This window comes from Lycorma delicatula, chromosome 4, assembly GCF_047948215.1.
Source record: "Lycorma delicatula isolate Av1 chromosome 4, ASM4794821v1, whole genome shotgun sequence".
Taxonomy (NCBI): domain Eukaryota; kingdom Metazoa; phylum Arthropoda; class Insecta; order Hemiptera; family Fulgoridae; genus Lycorma; species Lycorma delicatula.
In genome coordinates, this window is record NC_134458.1 from 5,388,206 (window position 1) to 5,408,487 (window position 20,282).

At 27.6% G+C, this 20,282-nt stretch overlaps 1 protein-coding gene across 9 annotated transcripts in view; it reads right to left on the reverse strand.

Moving 5' to 3' along the window:
- Positions 1 to 20,282, reverse strand: part of PMCA (plasma membrane calcium-transporting ATPase 3) — a 762,833-nt gene that overhangs the window by 111,819 nt on the left and 630,732 nt on the right. For all 9 annotated transcript variants that reach the window (XM_075362205.1, XM_075362203.1, XM_075362206.1 and 6 more), the window contains 2 exons: positions 14,906 to 15,117; positions 9,633 to 9,784 (listed from right to left, as the gene is read on the reverse strand). In XM_075362205.1, coding sequence (XP_075218320.1) covers positions 9,633 to 9,784; positions 14,906 to 15,117 — 364 coding nt within the window. The remainder of the gene's footprint in view (positions 1 to 9,632; positions 9,785 to 14,905; positions 15,118 to 20,282) is intronic.

Below are 20,282 nucleotides of genomic sequence, written 5' to 3' on the forward strand. Positions count from 1 at the left end.
ATAAATAATAAACTACATTATAATCTTAGATTAGTTTCTGTGGGATAGATTAAAAAAAGCATAAAACAAACAAAACAAAGGTAAAGGAGGAAAATTTAAAAAACATACAAAAATAATATTTATAACTTAACAATGAGCAAAAGCCTGTAAATGATTACAGAAAAGAAAAGATAATGTATGAGGGTGACCATATCATTTTGACATAGACATCTGTAGTAATAAAAAAATAGTGGAATTTAATTTGTTTAGGAGATAGAAATAATTCTTTTCTTATCAAGGAAAGGTCAGAAGAACGTAAAATAAGATACAGATATACCACAAAAAGGGCAAAATAATAAATTATATAATTAGGAGAATAATGGATGTAGGAGAATGGATGAGAATGTAAGGGGAAAAATTGAGATGTATGTAGAAAAAGAAAATGAAGAATAGAAAGAGGTGACAATAATTTTTCTCTCTTGAAATTTAAGAATTTCGTAGAAACTAGAAATTGAGAACAAAAATAAAAGCGATATAAAACTGATGATGAAATATTACACAAATAATTTAGGAAAAACTGTTATTAAAGCTCTTTTTATTAACAGAGAGCATATCTAAAATTGCATTTAAGTGTTAACATGCCTACACAGCCATGCAATCGTCACCTTGAGAGTTCATTATTCCTAGTCCTACTCTGCTGTCAATTCATTTTTCAGTCACAATTTAATCATATGTAGTGCATTTGATATAGCCAAAATTGCAACAAGAGGTGCCGACAAATGATTGATTTCTACCTAGTTGGATGTATGCAGTGACAATGATATAATAATGTACATCTTTTCAATAAAATATGCAATATTGTATGAATTTATGATTAAAAAACTTAATATTGTATGATTAAATTTTATGACTTAATTCAATTTTGTTATCAGAATATATAGTTTTACAGAATTTTAAATATAATATCTTTAAATTAAATAATTCAATCTTTTAAAAAATAAAGAGTTAAAACAAAAAAAAATAAAATTAATGTAAAAAATTAATATTAGTAAAATAAAAATGAAATCCACATAATATAAAGGAACTTTTCTTTTATATGTTGACCACTCATTACTTTTTACAATTTGAAGTTTACATTATTAATTGGTAATTATTAATATTATTATTAACACCATAATTTTTTTTTTACGGTAATATACATTGTTATTATATTGGATTATTGATTTAGCAAATATATTTAATCTTAAATGTTTCATTAACTTGACCTACACAGGATATAAATAAGTGGCCGTATTGTTAAAATTATTTCAAGTGTATTGTCTTTTACTTCCAGATGTTGTTACCAAAGAAAATCACATAAATATCAGTCTATTACTGAAGTAGCCGCATCATTATTTCATTTGTGCTGAGATTTACATGATCGCTGAAACCATTCAATGTTTTGAGTGTGCTCAGAAGAAAAGGGGTGAGAAAAATTTTCCTGACAATTTCTAGTGAAATGATTAAAATGTTTATGATTGATTACATATCATGATTATATATACCACTTATCCAACATTAATGCGGTTCCTGGTGATATCTATTTCAAAGTAAGGGACATTAATGTCTCATGGCTGTGGTCAGGCATGGCAATCGGAAAACATTTTTTCATTTGTTCTTTTATTCCACCAAACACTTGCTTCTGAGTGGGTAGCCTTTCCACCCTGCAGTTTTGCTCAGCAAGTAACAATTTATTAATTATGAGTTGTACTTTGCCAATGAGTTTACAATACACTATTAATTTTGAAGCTGAAACTTCACACAAATAATTATCTCAATCTACCATCACACAATGGTTTAATCTGAGCCTATGTTTGTAATATTTAATTGTTACTTGTTGAAACACCCTAGCATAAATGAAAAAGGGTACTTTTGATTATGGAAATCTGGATTACCTAACAGTGATTTGATTTTAATTGAATATCAATATGGCACTCATGTTCGAGACACTGCCAGAGTTCTCTATTTTCTGTAACAAATAAATTCATATCATGATTGTATTCACTCAGCTTATTTAGCAATAAAATATCACTGCTGAAAAAACTTCATGGCATTACTTTTATTGTGACATTTCACAATTTAAAAAATATTACTTAGATCTGTATACTTCTACTATGCAACACGATATGACCACTTCTAATGTACGGCCATCAGATCTCAACAAATAAATAACCTAATGACACAAAAAACAATATAAACTGTTATTGGAACAGACAAAAATTCCAAAACAAATGTAAAATACTCATATTAAAAAATTAAAAAATGAAATTGAAGATAAAAATATATAAAAAGTAAATTAGTAACTATTGCTGGGAACTGCACTGTACAACATTCTATGAGGCATAATTTAAGAATTCCACGTAAAAGATATGCTTATGCTTTCAGCGATAGAAAAATCTGCCTATTAATAGAAGATATCTGTTTTTATAGTCAGTCTTGTTCATATTAAAGGTTAGAAATATTAATACAATTGGGTGGCATCTAATGGTATAAAATTCTAATAAAATGGGTGTAAGCATATTTTTAATATATAGTCTTTGTCAACAATCATGACCTAAAGCAAAATCAAAATTATAACATTCCATTAATAAATGTTTTAAAACATCCAGTGATTTTTTAAGAACAAAAAGGTTAAAATTGTTTTTACACAGTAAGCTTACATTAAAATATCAATTTTTAGATTATTTTAAATAAGTTTAATAAGACTGGTCCCTGATGGTAAATGAAATAATTTAAATGTCTAAAAACGATCTACTTCTTGAAAGAGTTTTGTGTAAATGCACTGTAATCATCAGTTACAATGTTATGAGAAAAAGACAAATGTTACCACACCCGTAAACCTATTCATGGAACATACACATGCTTTGTCATGAGAATAACCTTAACATAATTAAGTGTAAAAGCCACTGCAGAAAACCAGTTGGAGATGTTTAGTGTGCTCGGATGAAATTTTTGTGAACAAATGAAAAAATGAACAAATTAAAAATATTTTCTTTACCAAAAAATGAGTCATTTGCTATTAAAGAAAAATGCACATTTATCAGCTAATAACTCATAAATATTATTATAGATCAAATAATGCAACCAAAATTCTATTATTTTTTTTATAAAAACAATTTAGAAAGAACTAAACTGGAATTTTATAATAAAAATATAATTCTCTACTCCAATAATTACAAAATGTAGCGTGTTTCACACATTTATTTTATACAAGGCAATATATAATTAATCTTATTTTATTTAAAAAATAAATTAATAATATGCAATAAAGTAAATCAGTTTATTAATTACAATGAAAAATATAAATGTATAACATTACAATACTGTATAAATTTTTATTATTTTTTATATATAAAAAAGAATATAACAATATTTTCTAATAAAACAAATTTTGTGCAATAATTAAATAAGTCATGCTAGTACTGTATACACAAAACTAAATTAGCAAAGTGTATTAAAAAAAGCAACCTAATTATACATTATAGTCGTTAACAGTAAAATTAATTTACTTTGTTAATTAATTTTTATTTTTAAAAGTAATATGTTTAGTGTGAAGAGCAATATTGTGGTTATAGTTTAAAAGCATACAGCAAAAAAGCATTACAGAAGATTTATAAACAAAATGTATTTAAAATACTGTAATAATATTAGTAATAATAATAATAATAATAATAATAATAATAATAATAATAATAACAATAACAATAACAATAATGTTAAAAATAAGAACTATAGAAATAATAACTGTGATTCAATGCAGATGCTTCTGTTTGATATCACTTTTTAATTTAAATGAAAATTTTTCAGTGATACAATTTTATAATTATAAAAATACTGTAATACAAAATTACATGTATAAAAACATTTTTGTAAAAATATATATTTTTAAAAAAAGAGATAGTGTGTGCTGCTGTCAAGGAATTAAGGATTCAAATTACTATATAGATATATATTTATCTAAAAAGAAATACCAAAAAATCCACTGCAACTGCCAAATTTCTACTTTCATGGGATGTGCCAAAATAAAACTAAACTTACATGCAACAACCTCAATTCTGTATGAATTATTTTATAAATAAAGGGGTAATATTATTCATAGGTATAGAACTATCCTCCCATGCTATATAAATCATATGTATATGTATGTATAATAATTTTTTTCAATTGCAATACAGGGTAGTGCTACATTTATAAAAAAAAAAACAGCCTAAACTGTAGCGCACTACAAATCTGGTACAATTAGTGAAATTCAAGCGCTACTTTTTCCAAGGTATTTCTTACCATGAAATTAAACTCCCCATGGAAAAAATAATCTGCTTCATAAGTAATTGGTACGTGGAAGTGGTACGAGGCAGATGGTTGTAATATTATATATTTCTGGTTTCCAGTGAGGCACAAACAGAGCATCTGTACATAGAAATAAGATTCGACTGATGCAGAAACACTCGTCGTTTACAATGATCAATGGAACTTCCACACCATCTCATTAACTCATTTAATTAGTAGCGTACCTCCAGTTGAAAATTGAAAATTTTCAAAGGCAGCAACTACTTAATCATTAGAATAACTTAAAATCTAATACATATATAAACAAAGCTTTAAATACAAATTTTTTTTCAGGCAAAAAAACGGACAATGAAGATAACAATTTACTATAGATTTCTTATGAATTAGAATTAATGCATCAATTATAAAAAAAGATAGAATAATATAATTTTAAAAAATAAACACAAATTTTTTTTTTAATTCTATTTTTTTTTAAGCACACCACTATTTAAAAATTCTCTATTTTCAAATGGGGGCATGCACTGCTAATAATACTGTAAAAAAACTAATAAAAATCTGACTTAGAGAAAAATTAACATCAAAAATATATCTTTTCACATATATCTTTTATAAATATATATATCTTTAAATGCACATAACAAGATTGGATAACAATAAACTTAATAATGAAAAGATATACAAACTAGATTTAAATAATATGAGTATTATTTATCTGATAAGGACATCATCCACTTGTTAAGTTCTCTGTACAATCCCAGTTTGGAAACTGAAATTCCTGAACAAGCACACAACACAATCTCTAGCACTTCTCTAAGGAAATAGCTGCTTGACTGGCCAGCTGCTCCTTGGTCATCAAAATAGACCTGACAGGCCAGCTGATCTGATTCCCTGAGTATATTCAAGGGAAAGGATTTTAGGATATAAAGTAGTGAAAGGGAACTTCAATCTACTGGACTCGAAATTCCTCCAGATAACTCTCTAAGAACCAAATATCTTAACTAAAAATTATAAATATCAGTTTAGAAATTACATTAGAGAAATTAATTCAAAAACACTGTGAAAATTCAACATTACAGCTTTCTCTGTGACTGGGGCGACTGATGCAGTCAGTGTCATGAATTAGTAAGAATTATCTGCTCTAAGACTTGTTCTGTGTTTTTAATCGTTTGACATCATCATCATTTTTAAGCATTTTATGATTTTTTAACACATCTAGATTTTTTTTACAATAAACATTACAATTCATTTCAAACATTAGTCTCATTAAATATGATATTTTGTGTTCAGGCTTCTGTATAATAACTGTATATCCTAGATATACATATTCTGCAATTACTTTGTTAATTGATGAGTCTTCATCTCCAAGTATGTGACCTGGGTAACAATATTACTTGGTCTCCCATCCTAATCAAAATGGAATAATAAATGTAATAGCTGCCTGACACATTAATATTTTTTGAAATGGGATATCATAGTGTGGATGTTGTCTGCTGATCTATGGCATGACAATAGAATGATAATGCATTTCTCAGTCGTTTTTTAAACTGTTAAATGACAAACAGTATAGAAAGTTGAAACAACTGAAAGACAAATGGCCCAAAGGGTTCTGCACGGTAAGAATGTATATTTGGTCTGCCATCTTTTACTGATGGAACCCTGACGCCATGGTGTTTAAATAGAATAAATTAAGTTATGAGCATGGATTTCACAAGTGGAATGCTTGAAATTAGCAAGAGTTCTAGAAAGTATAAACATAAACTGATAGCGGGCTAAGAGTCATATTTCTAACACTGTTTACAGCCTATAAAGTGATCCCAATCAACTATACTGAAGACTTCAAAAACGTATTACACATTTTATTGAAATTTATATGGCAATTCTGATTTAAAATACCTGGAATAGTTTTAAATGTTATAAAGATTTAATTTTTAAGATAGATAAACAAAAAAAAGATTTACAAATACTATTCAATCCTACAATATCTAAGCTACACTTGGTTGCAGCAGACGACTAGTACAAGTTAAAAACAGAATTTCATTAGAGGAAAACACACTGTGGCATTGAATTAACACACTATATATAAAATTTGGATAATCTTAGTTACATACATCTGTGTTCTATATAGCTTCCAAGAATGGAAGCTTTGTAGAGTAACTAAATCCAGTTATAAAATAACTGGATCTACGACTGCCCAGGGAAGATTTAAAACTTCTAGTATTTTCTGTAACTGAAATTTCATTTTTTTTTTAAATTATAAGGATTTTATGGGAATTTATGGCCATCAACCATGAATGATGTCCATAATTCTGAATTATAGTTGTATCAGCTAAGTTACAGATGATAAAAAATTACATTAATTTTCTATTATGGATTTTTCTAGGTAGTGTGTAATGTTTTCTTTGTTTCTTCATATAACACAATTTTTCACTAACTTTTCATTATAAAAAGATGCTTTCCAATTTGGATTATTGTATTCAACATTGTAAAAAAAAAAGGCTGAAGTTTAAATGAAAAAAAAAAAAATAAGACAACTGTACATTAAGGAGTAAACCTAAGGGATGTAGATCATAATGGAAATAATAAACCAAGGATTTTGATGCAATTCTGGTACTATATCAACCATTTGGTTTGCTGTAATGCAGTGAAGGAACTATAAAAAAAAACTAAAAAAATTCTTAAACCGCTGCTTACAAAGGCTCAATAAAAATCAATTTACAGAAAATAATCTATAAAATTTTTTGATACGATTTGCACAGAACAGCAATTCCACTCAACTTTCTCACTTAATCGGTTATATCAAGTCAACCTTCTCTCATTATATTTTTCTTTGCAAAAAACTTTAGTCTTAAAACAATAACAAAAATATATCATTTTGCATTTCATGTAACTGTTAGTTTTCATAGCTTACTTTAATGAATATATAAAAAAAAATAATAAACTGTCATTGCTGCTACCGTAACATATGGATTTTAAGATAATTTTATGAGAAATATGTTATGTTAAAATGCTCAGAATAACCAAAGTTATTCATAACTAAATTATTGAATTTTGTTTTCATATGTAACATTTTACAAATCGTCTTGAGATTTAAAACTTAAAATTTCAAATATTGTTAAAGGAAAATTTAGTAAATTATAATATTCCATATATCTACTACTTATATACTATTTCAATGAATAAATAATTAATGTACAACTTAATCATTGCTATAACAGATTATTATATATAGTCATATTTTAATTTACATTAGCAATTAAAAAAAAAAATTATATTATTATTAATATTTTTAATTTACACATTTAAAAACATTAGGAGTGAAATTTTTCATAGGTCACAGTCTACAAGTAACTATTGTAATGCAAATTCCTATCACTCATTGGAGTTCCAGACATCCAAAATGATTAAAATAGGTATGTAAATATATAATTACACATACAACTGTAGTTTTTTTTTTGTTTAGTATACTTTTTAGTAATAAATACATTACTCTTTAGTAATAAAAGTATGAAATAAAAAATATTAAAAATTTCCTTTATGCATATTTAAATGCATTTAATATAAACTTCATATAGGCATTAGTACAATTAAATTCTTATTATTCAACATTACTGCATTCTATTATTACTTTCACTTATTGGTTTTATTTTTAATATCACATGTTTTAATATAAAAGTATTTGCAAAGAGATTTTAATGATTGTGCTATTAAATGTAAGTAGAATTATTTTTTATTATTTCTTGCCAATAAACATCACCAAAGTGTATTTAGATTAACTTCAAAGATGAATATGTCAGAAAAACTAATTTCAAAATGGATTTTGCTGAAAAAGAGGATTGATTTTTTTAACTAGAATTTTTTAATACGGTTTAAAAAAGTATCAGCATGTGGACCTACAAAGTTCAGAAAATATTTTCTATGAAGTACTAAACAAATATGAAATAAATGCATAAATAATAAATGGTTACTATTAAAAAAATTATATATTTGTGTGGTAAATCTGAATAATTTAAGTCTACAATGGCTCTAATCCTTTTTCATTTACTTGCAGGAAATGTTGTAATTTATATACTGGGGTCATTATTGCACTTAATCACTTAAACATACTGAATAATTTGTTCAGTACAATTAAAGCTAAGGAACAACACAAGTATTTAAGAATGTTCAAAACTGATGCATGTGCATATCTATTTTATATGATAAAAATAAATGACCTTTTTCCATGCTGCCATCTCTTAATGACAAACTGATAATTATAGCTGTAAATCATCTGTAACATTATTATTACAATGATGTACTAAAAACTTTGAACAAAATTAAAAATAATGAAGATATATATGTAAATTTTAAACTTATATAAAAACCTATAGGTGTATAAAGATGTTATTCCAGCAGACTATAACTTAACATGTTTCATACAGTAAAAAAATACAAAACAATAAAGTTTTGTTTAATGATCGAATAGTTTTTGTAAAGAAAGATATAAAAAAAGTAGAAAGCTAATTATTAATTTTTTCAAGAGGGTAAAAGTCAGAGAATAGTAACTCACTGGATTGTGTTTAACCAGTGTCATTTAAGTCCTTACAATACCTGATAAAAACTGGAGATAAAGTATCTTTAAAGAGTTTAAAAATTTATAGAATGGATCAGCCACTAAATACATAACGCATTAAGTACAGTATACTACTATCTTATGAAAAGTTAATAGCTTAAAAGAATTATTCTTGAAGTCACATTTTCTCTTTTCTGTTAGTAAATCTGAATATTATCACTATAAAATTACCTATATTCTAAAAACATACACACACCTACCTATAAAGATAAACACATACAAGTGTTAAATAAATGTAGAAATTTAGAAATAAATTATTACTATGATAGGCGAAGCGATAAAACCTTTTATAAAAATGATTATTTATTTCTTTATAATTTCATGCAAATTTTACCATTTAATTGTCATATATTAAAAGTGGTAAGAAGAATAAAACGCTTTTGAAAACAGGAAAAAATTTTAATAAAGTGATTAGCATTAAAATGAGCGTTCTAATGCTTATGTACACTCACACATACAGATATACTAATGCGAATCAGCACAAATACATGATGATAAAAGAAGGGAAAAGGAGAAAAAGGGTAAGTAGTAATGGAATTGATTTACCTTACAATAACTTAATAATAATATTCATACCACAAGTTGTTACATTTATATTAATTAAAATAACAAGAACAATTAAAAAAAATGTATAACTGATCATCACCTTCACACATTTATAATATAATATTACATACTAACAAAAATAATCATACTTTTATAATGGATTTTCACTTACGAGAGAATCTTGGGTATTTTTCTAGTGGGTACGGTAGTGACAACTTGACCCCAAAGCAGGGTACCTATGCCAAAGAATAAGCACCAGAGCCATTGCTCTAATGTTAGCCCTTTGGTTGAAAAAGCATCACTTCCAAGCTCAATAATCAAAACCTATGAAAAATTAATAAAAAAAGGAATAACATAAGCAACAATAAGATACAGGAAAAATAACTGAAAATAAACTGAAATTTTCCTGTGTTAACATGCACATACCAGCTTATAAGATGTATTAAAAAATTAAAACAAGAGCATTAGTGTGTGGACACATGATGGAAGCGAAGCTTCTTACACAATATAATATGAATTATTAATTCCTGTTCAATAATGTATACGCAATATACACAAATGATAAAATGTTTTATTAATAAGAAATAAGAACTAACAGTGAAATACACATCTAAAAAATATTTATCTACATAAAACATAGAAAATTTGAAACATATCATTGAAGTTTAATCATTATTATAAGTAGGAACACGTGTTTTCTATACTATATGGTCAGCTGTATTGCTTCACACGCAGTAAGCATAGTGGGGATCAGCTAGCGTGGGATGTTTTTTCATGATGCTTGTTTTTTCTCAGCTGAATCCCCATCCCAAAGCCTGCGTTAAGAAGCTTCGCTTCAAAACCAATTATGAAACTTCTTAAATACAAACATGGTAAAGGTTTAGTGAAAAAAAAAAAAATTCAATATGGTATAATAAAAGTTTTATATCTAATAAGTGTTTTGTAAGAGGTAACTCATCAAAGAAAACATTTTTCCTTCCTGATGTAACTATAATACAAACTGTTTGTATTAATTTTCAAACAGACATATACGCTGACTTAATTATTTTATAAATTTTTAATCTTCAAAACATAATACAGTTATTATTTTTACTGATAGTGTAATATTTTTCAACAAAGTTGAATAAGTTGATGAAGAAATAAATATGTACATAAACAAGAAAATAACATGTTGACTGTCAGCTCCATAATATATGCTTCTTATGCAAGTCCAATGTGACAGCTACACTGCATATACAGAATTCACTATTCAGTTAAAACTTACTACTGCTCAACTAGCATTTTTTGTTTATTTTGTAGTTGAAATGCACATGCTTATTTTGTAGGTGCAATGCAGTATAATTTTTATTTCGTTACCTGAGCACTACGGTTTTTTATTTTTGTGGTATGTTAATTTGTTGATCCATCTTTTTTGACACAATTTAATTATCAGAAGTATGTTTACTATTGTTTTTCTCTTCTATTTTCCAATAAAATGACAGTAATATGTATATTTGTAAATAACAGATCTATTGCATTACAGTTGGAAAAAAAATAATTTACCTTATTGACCTGACACAAGGTAGTTAATGTAATATTTCTCATCCGAGTAAATAATAATAACAATAATAATAATATTTCAGATACTTCACTTGCTGGAATAAATTATTAGACAATTGGATAATAATTTATTTGATTTCATTAATTTTACAATTATATACTAATAAATACTATTTCCTTTATTGTTGTTAAGAAAATTGCAATCCGAGAAAATTAATTTGGAATATATGTCAGAAAATTTATACTGTTAAATACTTTTTTCACTGAAATGGCTGTCGAGTAACCTCTTGAGTGGTAACAAAGTGCATCTTGTTGAACTTCTACAGACCTTGAGTTAAAAAAACTATCCGTGTTCATGTTCCCAGAATCAACCCCTACCAAAAACAACAATGACTTCATCCTTTTTTAATTTTTCAAATGGCTGGCTCTCTTTCCCATTCACCATTATCATTACAATTTGCAAAAATATGTGGTATAAATTATTAATCAACAGATACACATACACATGCTCAATTTTTTTCTTTTGTCAAACAACTTTGAAATACTTATAAATGCAACAGATACATACAGTACAGCATTTAAATGTTTAAACATGACACTACAGTTACAAATGAAAATTTTTTTGTAGAAAATTTATGAAAGTATCTCTAGTTTATGGCATATTAAAATGATTATTTTTAGTTATGAACAACTTTTTGGTTGTTCACCTTAGAAAAATAATCTGTTGTAGACATCAGATGACTTTCTTGTACGCCTATTAAATTACATACACACATTTTTTGCTGCACTTACATTTAAATTTATTTCATTTGAAAGTGAGATACAATCTTCCAATTCTTTAATAACATGGACAGTTACGCAATTGCTAAAATATTACTTTTTATTAATATCAAATATTTATACAATTATTAATTCAACAATCTTACCTGAAATATTATGATAGAGTAAAAGTCCCTTTATTACTCTTTAAATAAATGTAAGTCTTATACCTATCTAATACCATGTTTTTTAAATTATTATGATGTAACCATCAATAAAATGAAAACAAAAATTAAACGAGAAGGTCACTAAATTTTATAGAGATATTTATTATCAAGTAGAGTGAAATAAATGCATAAATAAAAATAAGGTTCAAAATAAAAATAATAGCAGTATATGCACGAATAGGTAACACGTACACTTGTACGTGTTACCTATTAATGCATATCACATTTCATAATAATTATATATATTTTCCATTAAATTTAATGAAAATAAAAACAAAACTGGAAAAGGTTACTAAAGTTTTTGTTTACATTTTTAACATGTTTTTACTGGGTTTAAAATGAGTTTGGTGTTGTAGGGTTTTGTCTTTGTATATTTATTCTGAATTTATAACACTTGTTACTACAGTTTGTGAATTTTCAGTAAGTCTCACATCTTGTCTATACTTTGGTTTCAAAAGAATGACATTCAAACTTTAGATAAAATTGCAGAATAATGAGCAATGTTTGTTCAATCATCAGTATATAGTATGGATATGGGCTTTAAAAACACTGACTCATTTAATTGTTGAAAGTATTTTTTGTAAACAAGAAATGATTTTTATTCAATAGCCCTGAATCACATCAATCTTGTAATTCCCTTAAAATCTTTCTTTCATTCATGTCGTTATTTTTTATTTCTTCCTAAACATAAATATCTTTTGAAGCTGCAATTGCAATCACTTTTGTAAAGTAAATACAAATATTTAAAAAAAAAATATATATATTTTAATTTAAATATCAACAGCAATTATTAAAATAATTTCAACAATCACTTTTAATTGAATACAATTCAAAAATGTACAGTTAGTACCAAAATAACATTGTATTTTATTATGCTGTCAAATAATTAAATAATTTTTTTTTTTTTAAATAAATATACAATTTTTAGAAGATTTTGCTAAGAACATCCAAAATTAATACAATTCTTAATTATAATTTTCAATTAATATTAAATAAGATATAATATACATGGTTATTACCAACATAACGTTCAATTATTCTAAATGTCGACTGCAATCAAAAAGGGAGGCACACAACTAGATGCTACAACAGTCCTAAATAAAAAATTTCAATATTCTACTGCTAATCTTTTTTGAGAATGTGTAAAAGGTAAAACAAGATAAGCTTTGTAAATAAAATTATTCTAATATACTAAGACACAAATTTATCTTAGTTTATTTTTGCTAAGGTAAACAGTTTTGAATAAAATGAAAAGTACATAAAATTTTATTTCACTAATAACTTCTGATTTTTTTTCATATTTTTTTTGTATTGCTATTATTGAATTATTTATTGTTAATTTTTTTTACAGTCAGAGGTTAATAATTATTAATAAATCAATATATTTAAATTATAAAAAAAGAGTTAACAAAAATACATGTATATGAAGTTGGATTCGAACCAATGTGCCTGCATTCTCCTTGTAAGATCCAAATGTTTCATTAATCAAAATTTTATTTGGCTATAATTCTGGAACCAATGAAAATAAGTACCACTTACAATAAATCATTGAAAAGCTCTCAATAAGCGCTTATTACTGCAGTTAAGAAAAAGCCCAAAATCCAAATGTTTCAAAATTGAAACCCCGCTTTATTTAGAGATCTGACTGTATGCACATTTTTGGCCCAGTCTATTGCAATCAAAAGGGAAGGTGAACAACTAGATGTTACAGCAGTCCTAAATACAAAATTTCAACATTCTATGGCTAATCATTTTTGAGTTATGCAAGATACATACGTACATATGTATATACAAACAGACATCATGCAGAAACTAGTCAAAATGGATTCAGGGATAGTCAAAATTTCCGATGGTTATATTTCCATCGAAATCTGAAAACCAGAATTTTTTGTGATTACAATACTTCCTTTACTTCGTAAAAGAAAGTAAAAATTAATATACGATCATAATTTAGATGTAGATAACAATTTTATTTAAAAGTATATGAAGTTCTAAAGTAATATAGTGGTTGCAAACTATAAACACTGGAAGGTCAAAATAACTCAGATGTAAGGTACTGGCTTCCTAATGTAGAGTTGCCGGTTTGCTCAGCTTTTCAGTTTGACAATTTTGTAATTTGTAAACTAATAAATGACTACCTGGCCAACCTGACTGTAATGAGCAACTAAACTTTACCAATAGGGTAGCTAAAAATAATTGGGAATGAAACAAGCCACATCATCCCCTTGTGTTTCACAGATTACAAATTGGAGTAGCTCTACTTGCTTCACCCCTTACACTTCTCCACACAGTAGCTTTTGGTAGAGAGCACAGTTGAATGTATTTATTTAACTAAATAAAATGAATGATACTGAAAAAATTACAAATATCTGAATGAGTATTCATAATTTAAAAAAAATATTTTCAAATAAACTTGTTATAATTTCTCATAAAATATGAAGATATCCAACAGCAACCCTAAAACAAACCTACAACAGAAATAATTCCACAAATGAAAAAATCTAACCAATATCCACAAACGTTTATGTACAAAAAATAATAGTATATATAATCATGTACAAGAAATGCAAAAATTTATCTACTGACAGAATTTATGAATAGAAATACCATAACATCAATAATGAAAAAAATTAATTTGCTCAGATTTAATGCTTACTTTTATGATGAAAGATAAATCCAAATTGCATCTTTAAGGTAATGAATAAAATCACATAAGGCATGGTTCAGTATGGTGACAGAATATTAAACAATACTTCTGCTGATATACAAAAAAATCAGATTCAGTATGCCAAAATTAGACTTGATGAGCATTTCATGAAAAAATTAAGTCACAGCATTTTGTTATGGATTGCAGTACAATCTTACTTATAAAGATTAATATTAAATAATAATAATAAAATATGTAACAAATTCTGCTTACCTGTGATAAAGCAGTTCCAATCCAAATACAATAGAAAATGGGGTTTGTAAAGAAACCTTCAAACACATTTCTTTGCCCGTGAATTTTTCTTGCATTAATTTCGTTGAACAGTGTCATCATTACGAATGTATTAAAAATAATAGTAAAATGTGCTGTGGGCTCAGACCCGAATTCTGCCCCTCTGCCTGTAGGGATGTCAAGGAATTTATCACCTGAAATAAATATTAAGTGAAACATTAATCTGTACTTCATTTAATAATACTATTAAACTTTTGGTTAGGTACATAAAATTAAAGGGCTTAGTTAAATATAAATAATTAATATTCTGTAAAGAAAATAATTTTAAATCAAAAAATTATACCTACCAGAACATACCTGATAAATATGTAAACGTGAAAACTTTAAGAATATATCATATTTATTCTTCTTAGTGTGCTGTGAAAGAGTTTTAACTTAATACATCATAGATTATTTAATAAGTAAGTAACACTTGAATACTACACTGAGGGTGCTGAAAGATATCATATTATGTAGGATAAATGTGAACTATTTTCTTGAAACTAAACAGTCAAACATATTCAAAATAAACCTGGATGAAACGGATTTTTACTCAGTCTCCTTCAATTTACCTACATTCAACCTGTTTATAACTATATGATATTTGATGAATTGTATTCACCTCGATTAATATTAAATTATGTGTATATGATAAGTGTCATAATGGAATAGGATGTAGATGACTTGATTACATCAAATGATAATATTGATATGTTAAATAATAATTCACACAAAATCTTTCTAACTCATAGTTTATTTTAACTTAAGAATTTTTGGCCTAAATAAATTAAAAGCCAATGATGTGATCACAATCCGATCGATTTCTACATATTACCCTACCAATTACTATTGCTATATTTTTATTTTTTATCTCTAATTACACTGCTAGATCAGCTTTTTACTGGGGAGTTTAATAGACTAATAAATTGCAATTTCTCTACTTGCACATCAATTTTATGAATTTTAACAACTGTGAATATTAACTTTAGAAAAATCATACTTTTCTCCTTCTGGTCATCACTGTGTGGATTTAAAAACCCCTCCAACAATCATCAATTTACCTCACTTTCTACCCCCTCAATACTCTAACATGTAATCTTTACACATTAAGATATTTATTTATCTTAATGCATCTTTCATGTGCTTTTGTTTCTCACCACTGGACAGAGTAAATCATAACTGGATATTACTGTTTATATACAAGGTGACACAAAAAAAAAAACAGGGATTTTTGAAATGCTTAGTGGCAGCCATGTACAGTTGGCAGCACCACTTTACACAAAGGCAACCTTGCTACTCACGTCATCATGGAACAGCAGAATGGTCAACAGGTTACTTTCACCATTTAAATGTTTTACAAAACCAACGATAGTTTGGAAGGTGCACAGAGGGTGTTCCAATGTCATTACAATTTAGGGTGTGTTCCATCAAAACTTTGAAGAGACTGGATTGGCTCTGAAAAAGAAACTGACAGCATGACGAAGAAGTGTTCGTACTACACACAATATTGAGGCTGTACATGTTTCAGTTGTACAGAGCCCACAGTGTTCAATTCGTAAACAAGCAGCTGTGGTCAGGTTATCCTAAAAAATGTTTCGCTTAATTCATTTTAACTTAAAATTTCATCCTTACAAGTAACCGATCATGGATGAACTGAAGGAGAATGATCACCAGTTCCACTTTGATTTTTGTCCAAAAATTATGGCAAACACAAATTTCTGGACAAGCTGTGGATGTCAGTTGAGACACATTTCCACCTCACAGGTTATGTGAATAAGCAAAATTATCATTACTGGGAAGACAGCAAGTCCAATGAAGTTCATGAACACCCTTTACAGCAAAATAAATAACAGTATGATGTACAGTTTTGTTACATGGGGTCATCAGACCATACTTTTTGAAAATGAGGAGTGGATGACAACTGTCACTTCAAATCGATATGTTCACATGCTGCAATCTTTTGTTATACCTGCATTAAACAATTTTCCACAAAACCTAGTTTCAACAGGATTGGAATGACTTCACACACTGCAAGGCAATCAATGGCAGTTGTGCGAGAAATATTCGGTAACAATGTCATCTCAATTTGGTGATATTCTCTGGCCCCTAAGATCACCAGATCAGTTCATGATTTTTTTTCTTGTGGGGATACCTTAAGAGCCTAGTCCTTAAGTCCATAAAACGGTTGAAAGAACCTTGCCAGCTGACAGTCGAGTCTTGGCTTTCACTGGGACTGCCTCCCCTTTTCTCTGCCACTCCATATTGGCTTCTTTCAACTAGAAAGTGTAGTGGTGAATCGACATTTCATTGCAGGTGATGAGCTGACTCAAAAATGTATCACCTTCTTTCACAAACCTTGTTGTAAGCCTCTGACAGACCTCCAAATGTCTCAATTTCTGATCTGCGGTCAAAAGGCAAGGGACCCATCCGGCACACACTTTACGAAACCATAGGTTGTTTGTGATGATCGCTTGACAGCTGCCATAACTTAATCCAACCTGTTCTACAATTTTGGATACTCTCACTTGTTGGCTGACTTCAAGAATGTCTCAAATGCGCGAATGTTTTCATCTGTAATGCTGGTCTGAGGACGACGATTGTGTTCTTTTTCTTCCATTCGTTCTCATCCTTCCTTGAACTCTTTATGCCTGGCAAACACACGAGTCCTTGACAATGTTTGGTCCCTGGACTGTGCAGTCAATCTCCAGAAAATTTTCTTCGCTTGAACTCCTTCACAGCAAGAAATTTTATAATTATGCATTGCACAGTGGAGGGGTGCACCTGTTGGTCCGACATTGTGAGCGTTACTGATGAATTGGTTGGGAGTGTGGAATGGCCGGCTCTGACCACTCCTAATGACCCCACTCAAGCATATTAGAAGTGCAGGCTCAGTCCTACCAACCGTAGATGCTCAGAAATAAAAATCCTGTTTATATTTGATTTACCCTTGTATTTTGATAATTTTATATTTTTATATATATTATACTTTTTAAATTTAAGTTAGGTTTCTGTCAATATATTTTTTTGTTACAATTTTCAACAGTTCCCGTTTTTTTGTGTCACCAGTAACATTTATTTATTCTGGAAAAAATTTATTCTTGGAAAAAATCACAAGCATTCATGTGATCCCCATAGTTTGGGGGGGTTCTGTCTGGAGCAAAATTTGTTTTAACATTCACTCCACTTATAATCCCTATTGTTTAGATTTGTGTAAAGAATGACGCACAATGGTGGATTTTATAAATGGAAAAACAGTCTTAGCAAATGTATTCAGTTACTGAAATTGAAATTATTAACTTGAATAAAAATTCAAGAGTAAAATAATGTATATTATGTAAAAATGATGTATAACATTATCTTTATCAATATTTGTACATTTATAAAAAATACAGAATATAATTATGGCATGTGATGAAATTTTTTTAATTAACTTACTGTGCACCACCCTTCACAGACAAAAAAATCATTTGACTTAAAAATAAAAAATTATTTACTAAAGTAAATAATGATTATATTTAGAAAAAATAAATAAAAATCTATTGATTTTATAATATTTATAAATATGGAATACAATAAAATTCAAGGTTTCATGTGATTTAACGATATACATGCAGTACTTACAAATATTTCTTCAGTAGTATACCAATGTAAACGTGTTCTTCTGGAAAGTACTAGTTCCAAAAAAATATTCATAATTTCAATTAATTAATTCCTGCCATACTTATGACAAGAATTAATACAATAAATTTAGTAAAAAATATATGAATATGTACATATGATAAATATTACATGAGAATGAGAAATAATTTTATGATGATAATTGAAATGACACAATCTGAATTGAAAAGCAAAAATATAAACCTTAAAACATACTAGATATGGTCAGATGTAATAACAGTAATCTGTCTTATTTAATAAGAACTCTAACAATATTAATGCCTGATTAAAGGAAATACAATATTATTCATAAGAATATTAAATAAGCTATTTCAGTCGCTAAAATATTTTTCCCTTTTAGTGAAATGAGAAGACTGGTTAGGAAAAAATATCCTTAATCATTTACTCTGTTGCCATTGTCTATTTGTTTATGGTTGACTTTATTTTGTTACTTTTCACTGCAGTAATTGACTTTAGTTGTACCACACAAAAATCTTTTTCACAGAATATGCTATTCCATGTTCATCAAAGAACTTCTCTGGTGCAATAAACGATGTGAAGGTCATCACTGAAATATCATTATCTAAAGAGTCATTATCTAATGATAGATGACAGACATCTATCAAATAAAAACTCATCAGCATCATAACATTAGTCTTTGTTTTACCAAAGCAGTTTAATTGTGAAGAATAGTTCTTTTGTTAAATACACTATAATTTGTATTCTTTTATTTGTTATATTTTGTAAACAATAAAATATAAAAATACAAAATCAACTATTTGCCAATATATTTTAAACAACATTAAAATTTAGTATAAAGTCGATCACAATATCGCTTATGCTTGATTATTTTTTATATACTGTATTAGGTTTTGATCAATATTTTATAATTATTTATGTTACTGAAGATATAATGATTTTATTTTACGTTTTGATCTATATATCAGGTTTATATTGTTACCAAAATAAATCGAAGGGGCTTGATTATAATTTTACTAATTAAGCTAAATACAATAGTTACATATATAACTATTTCTAAGAAGAAATGATCAAATATATGAATGAAAAATATCAGAGAAATCTGAGTGACTTATCCGAAGAACTTTTATAAGAAAGCCAGAAATACATTACCATTTAAAGATGATAGAAAAATAGAGCTAAAACACACTTAGATCAGTATACCATGAAATTAACGTTGTCACTAATAATAATTTAAAGAAGAGGCTGTTGAAAATATTTTAAGGTCTGAGTTTTTTATAGCATACACACTAGGTCTGAAAAGTTCCCAAACTAAATTTCTGTAGTTGATATAAGTAGTGCCATCTCTCAGATAACCAAGGAACTATGTAGTACAATGTCTGACAAGTATGTATACAAAATTTCATCATATTTTGTGACTCCAGTCTCGAGTTATATTCGGCTGTGTATGTTGTGTTCATGCGACCTTGTATGAACTCACGACATAGAACAGTGAAGTGGGATAAAAATGTCTGTTCAACTGCAAAAATCTTTCGTTGAAACTTATTCTATGATACAACAAGCATTCGGTGATGAAGCAGCATCTTGTACTACAATATACATGTGGTGGAAGTGGTTTAAAGATGGTAGAGAGTCATTGGATGATGACAAATGATGCGGTAGGCCACCAACAGCTGTTCACGAT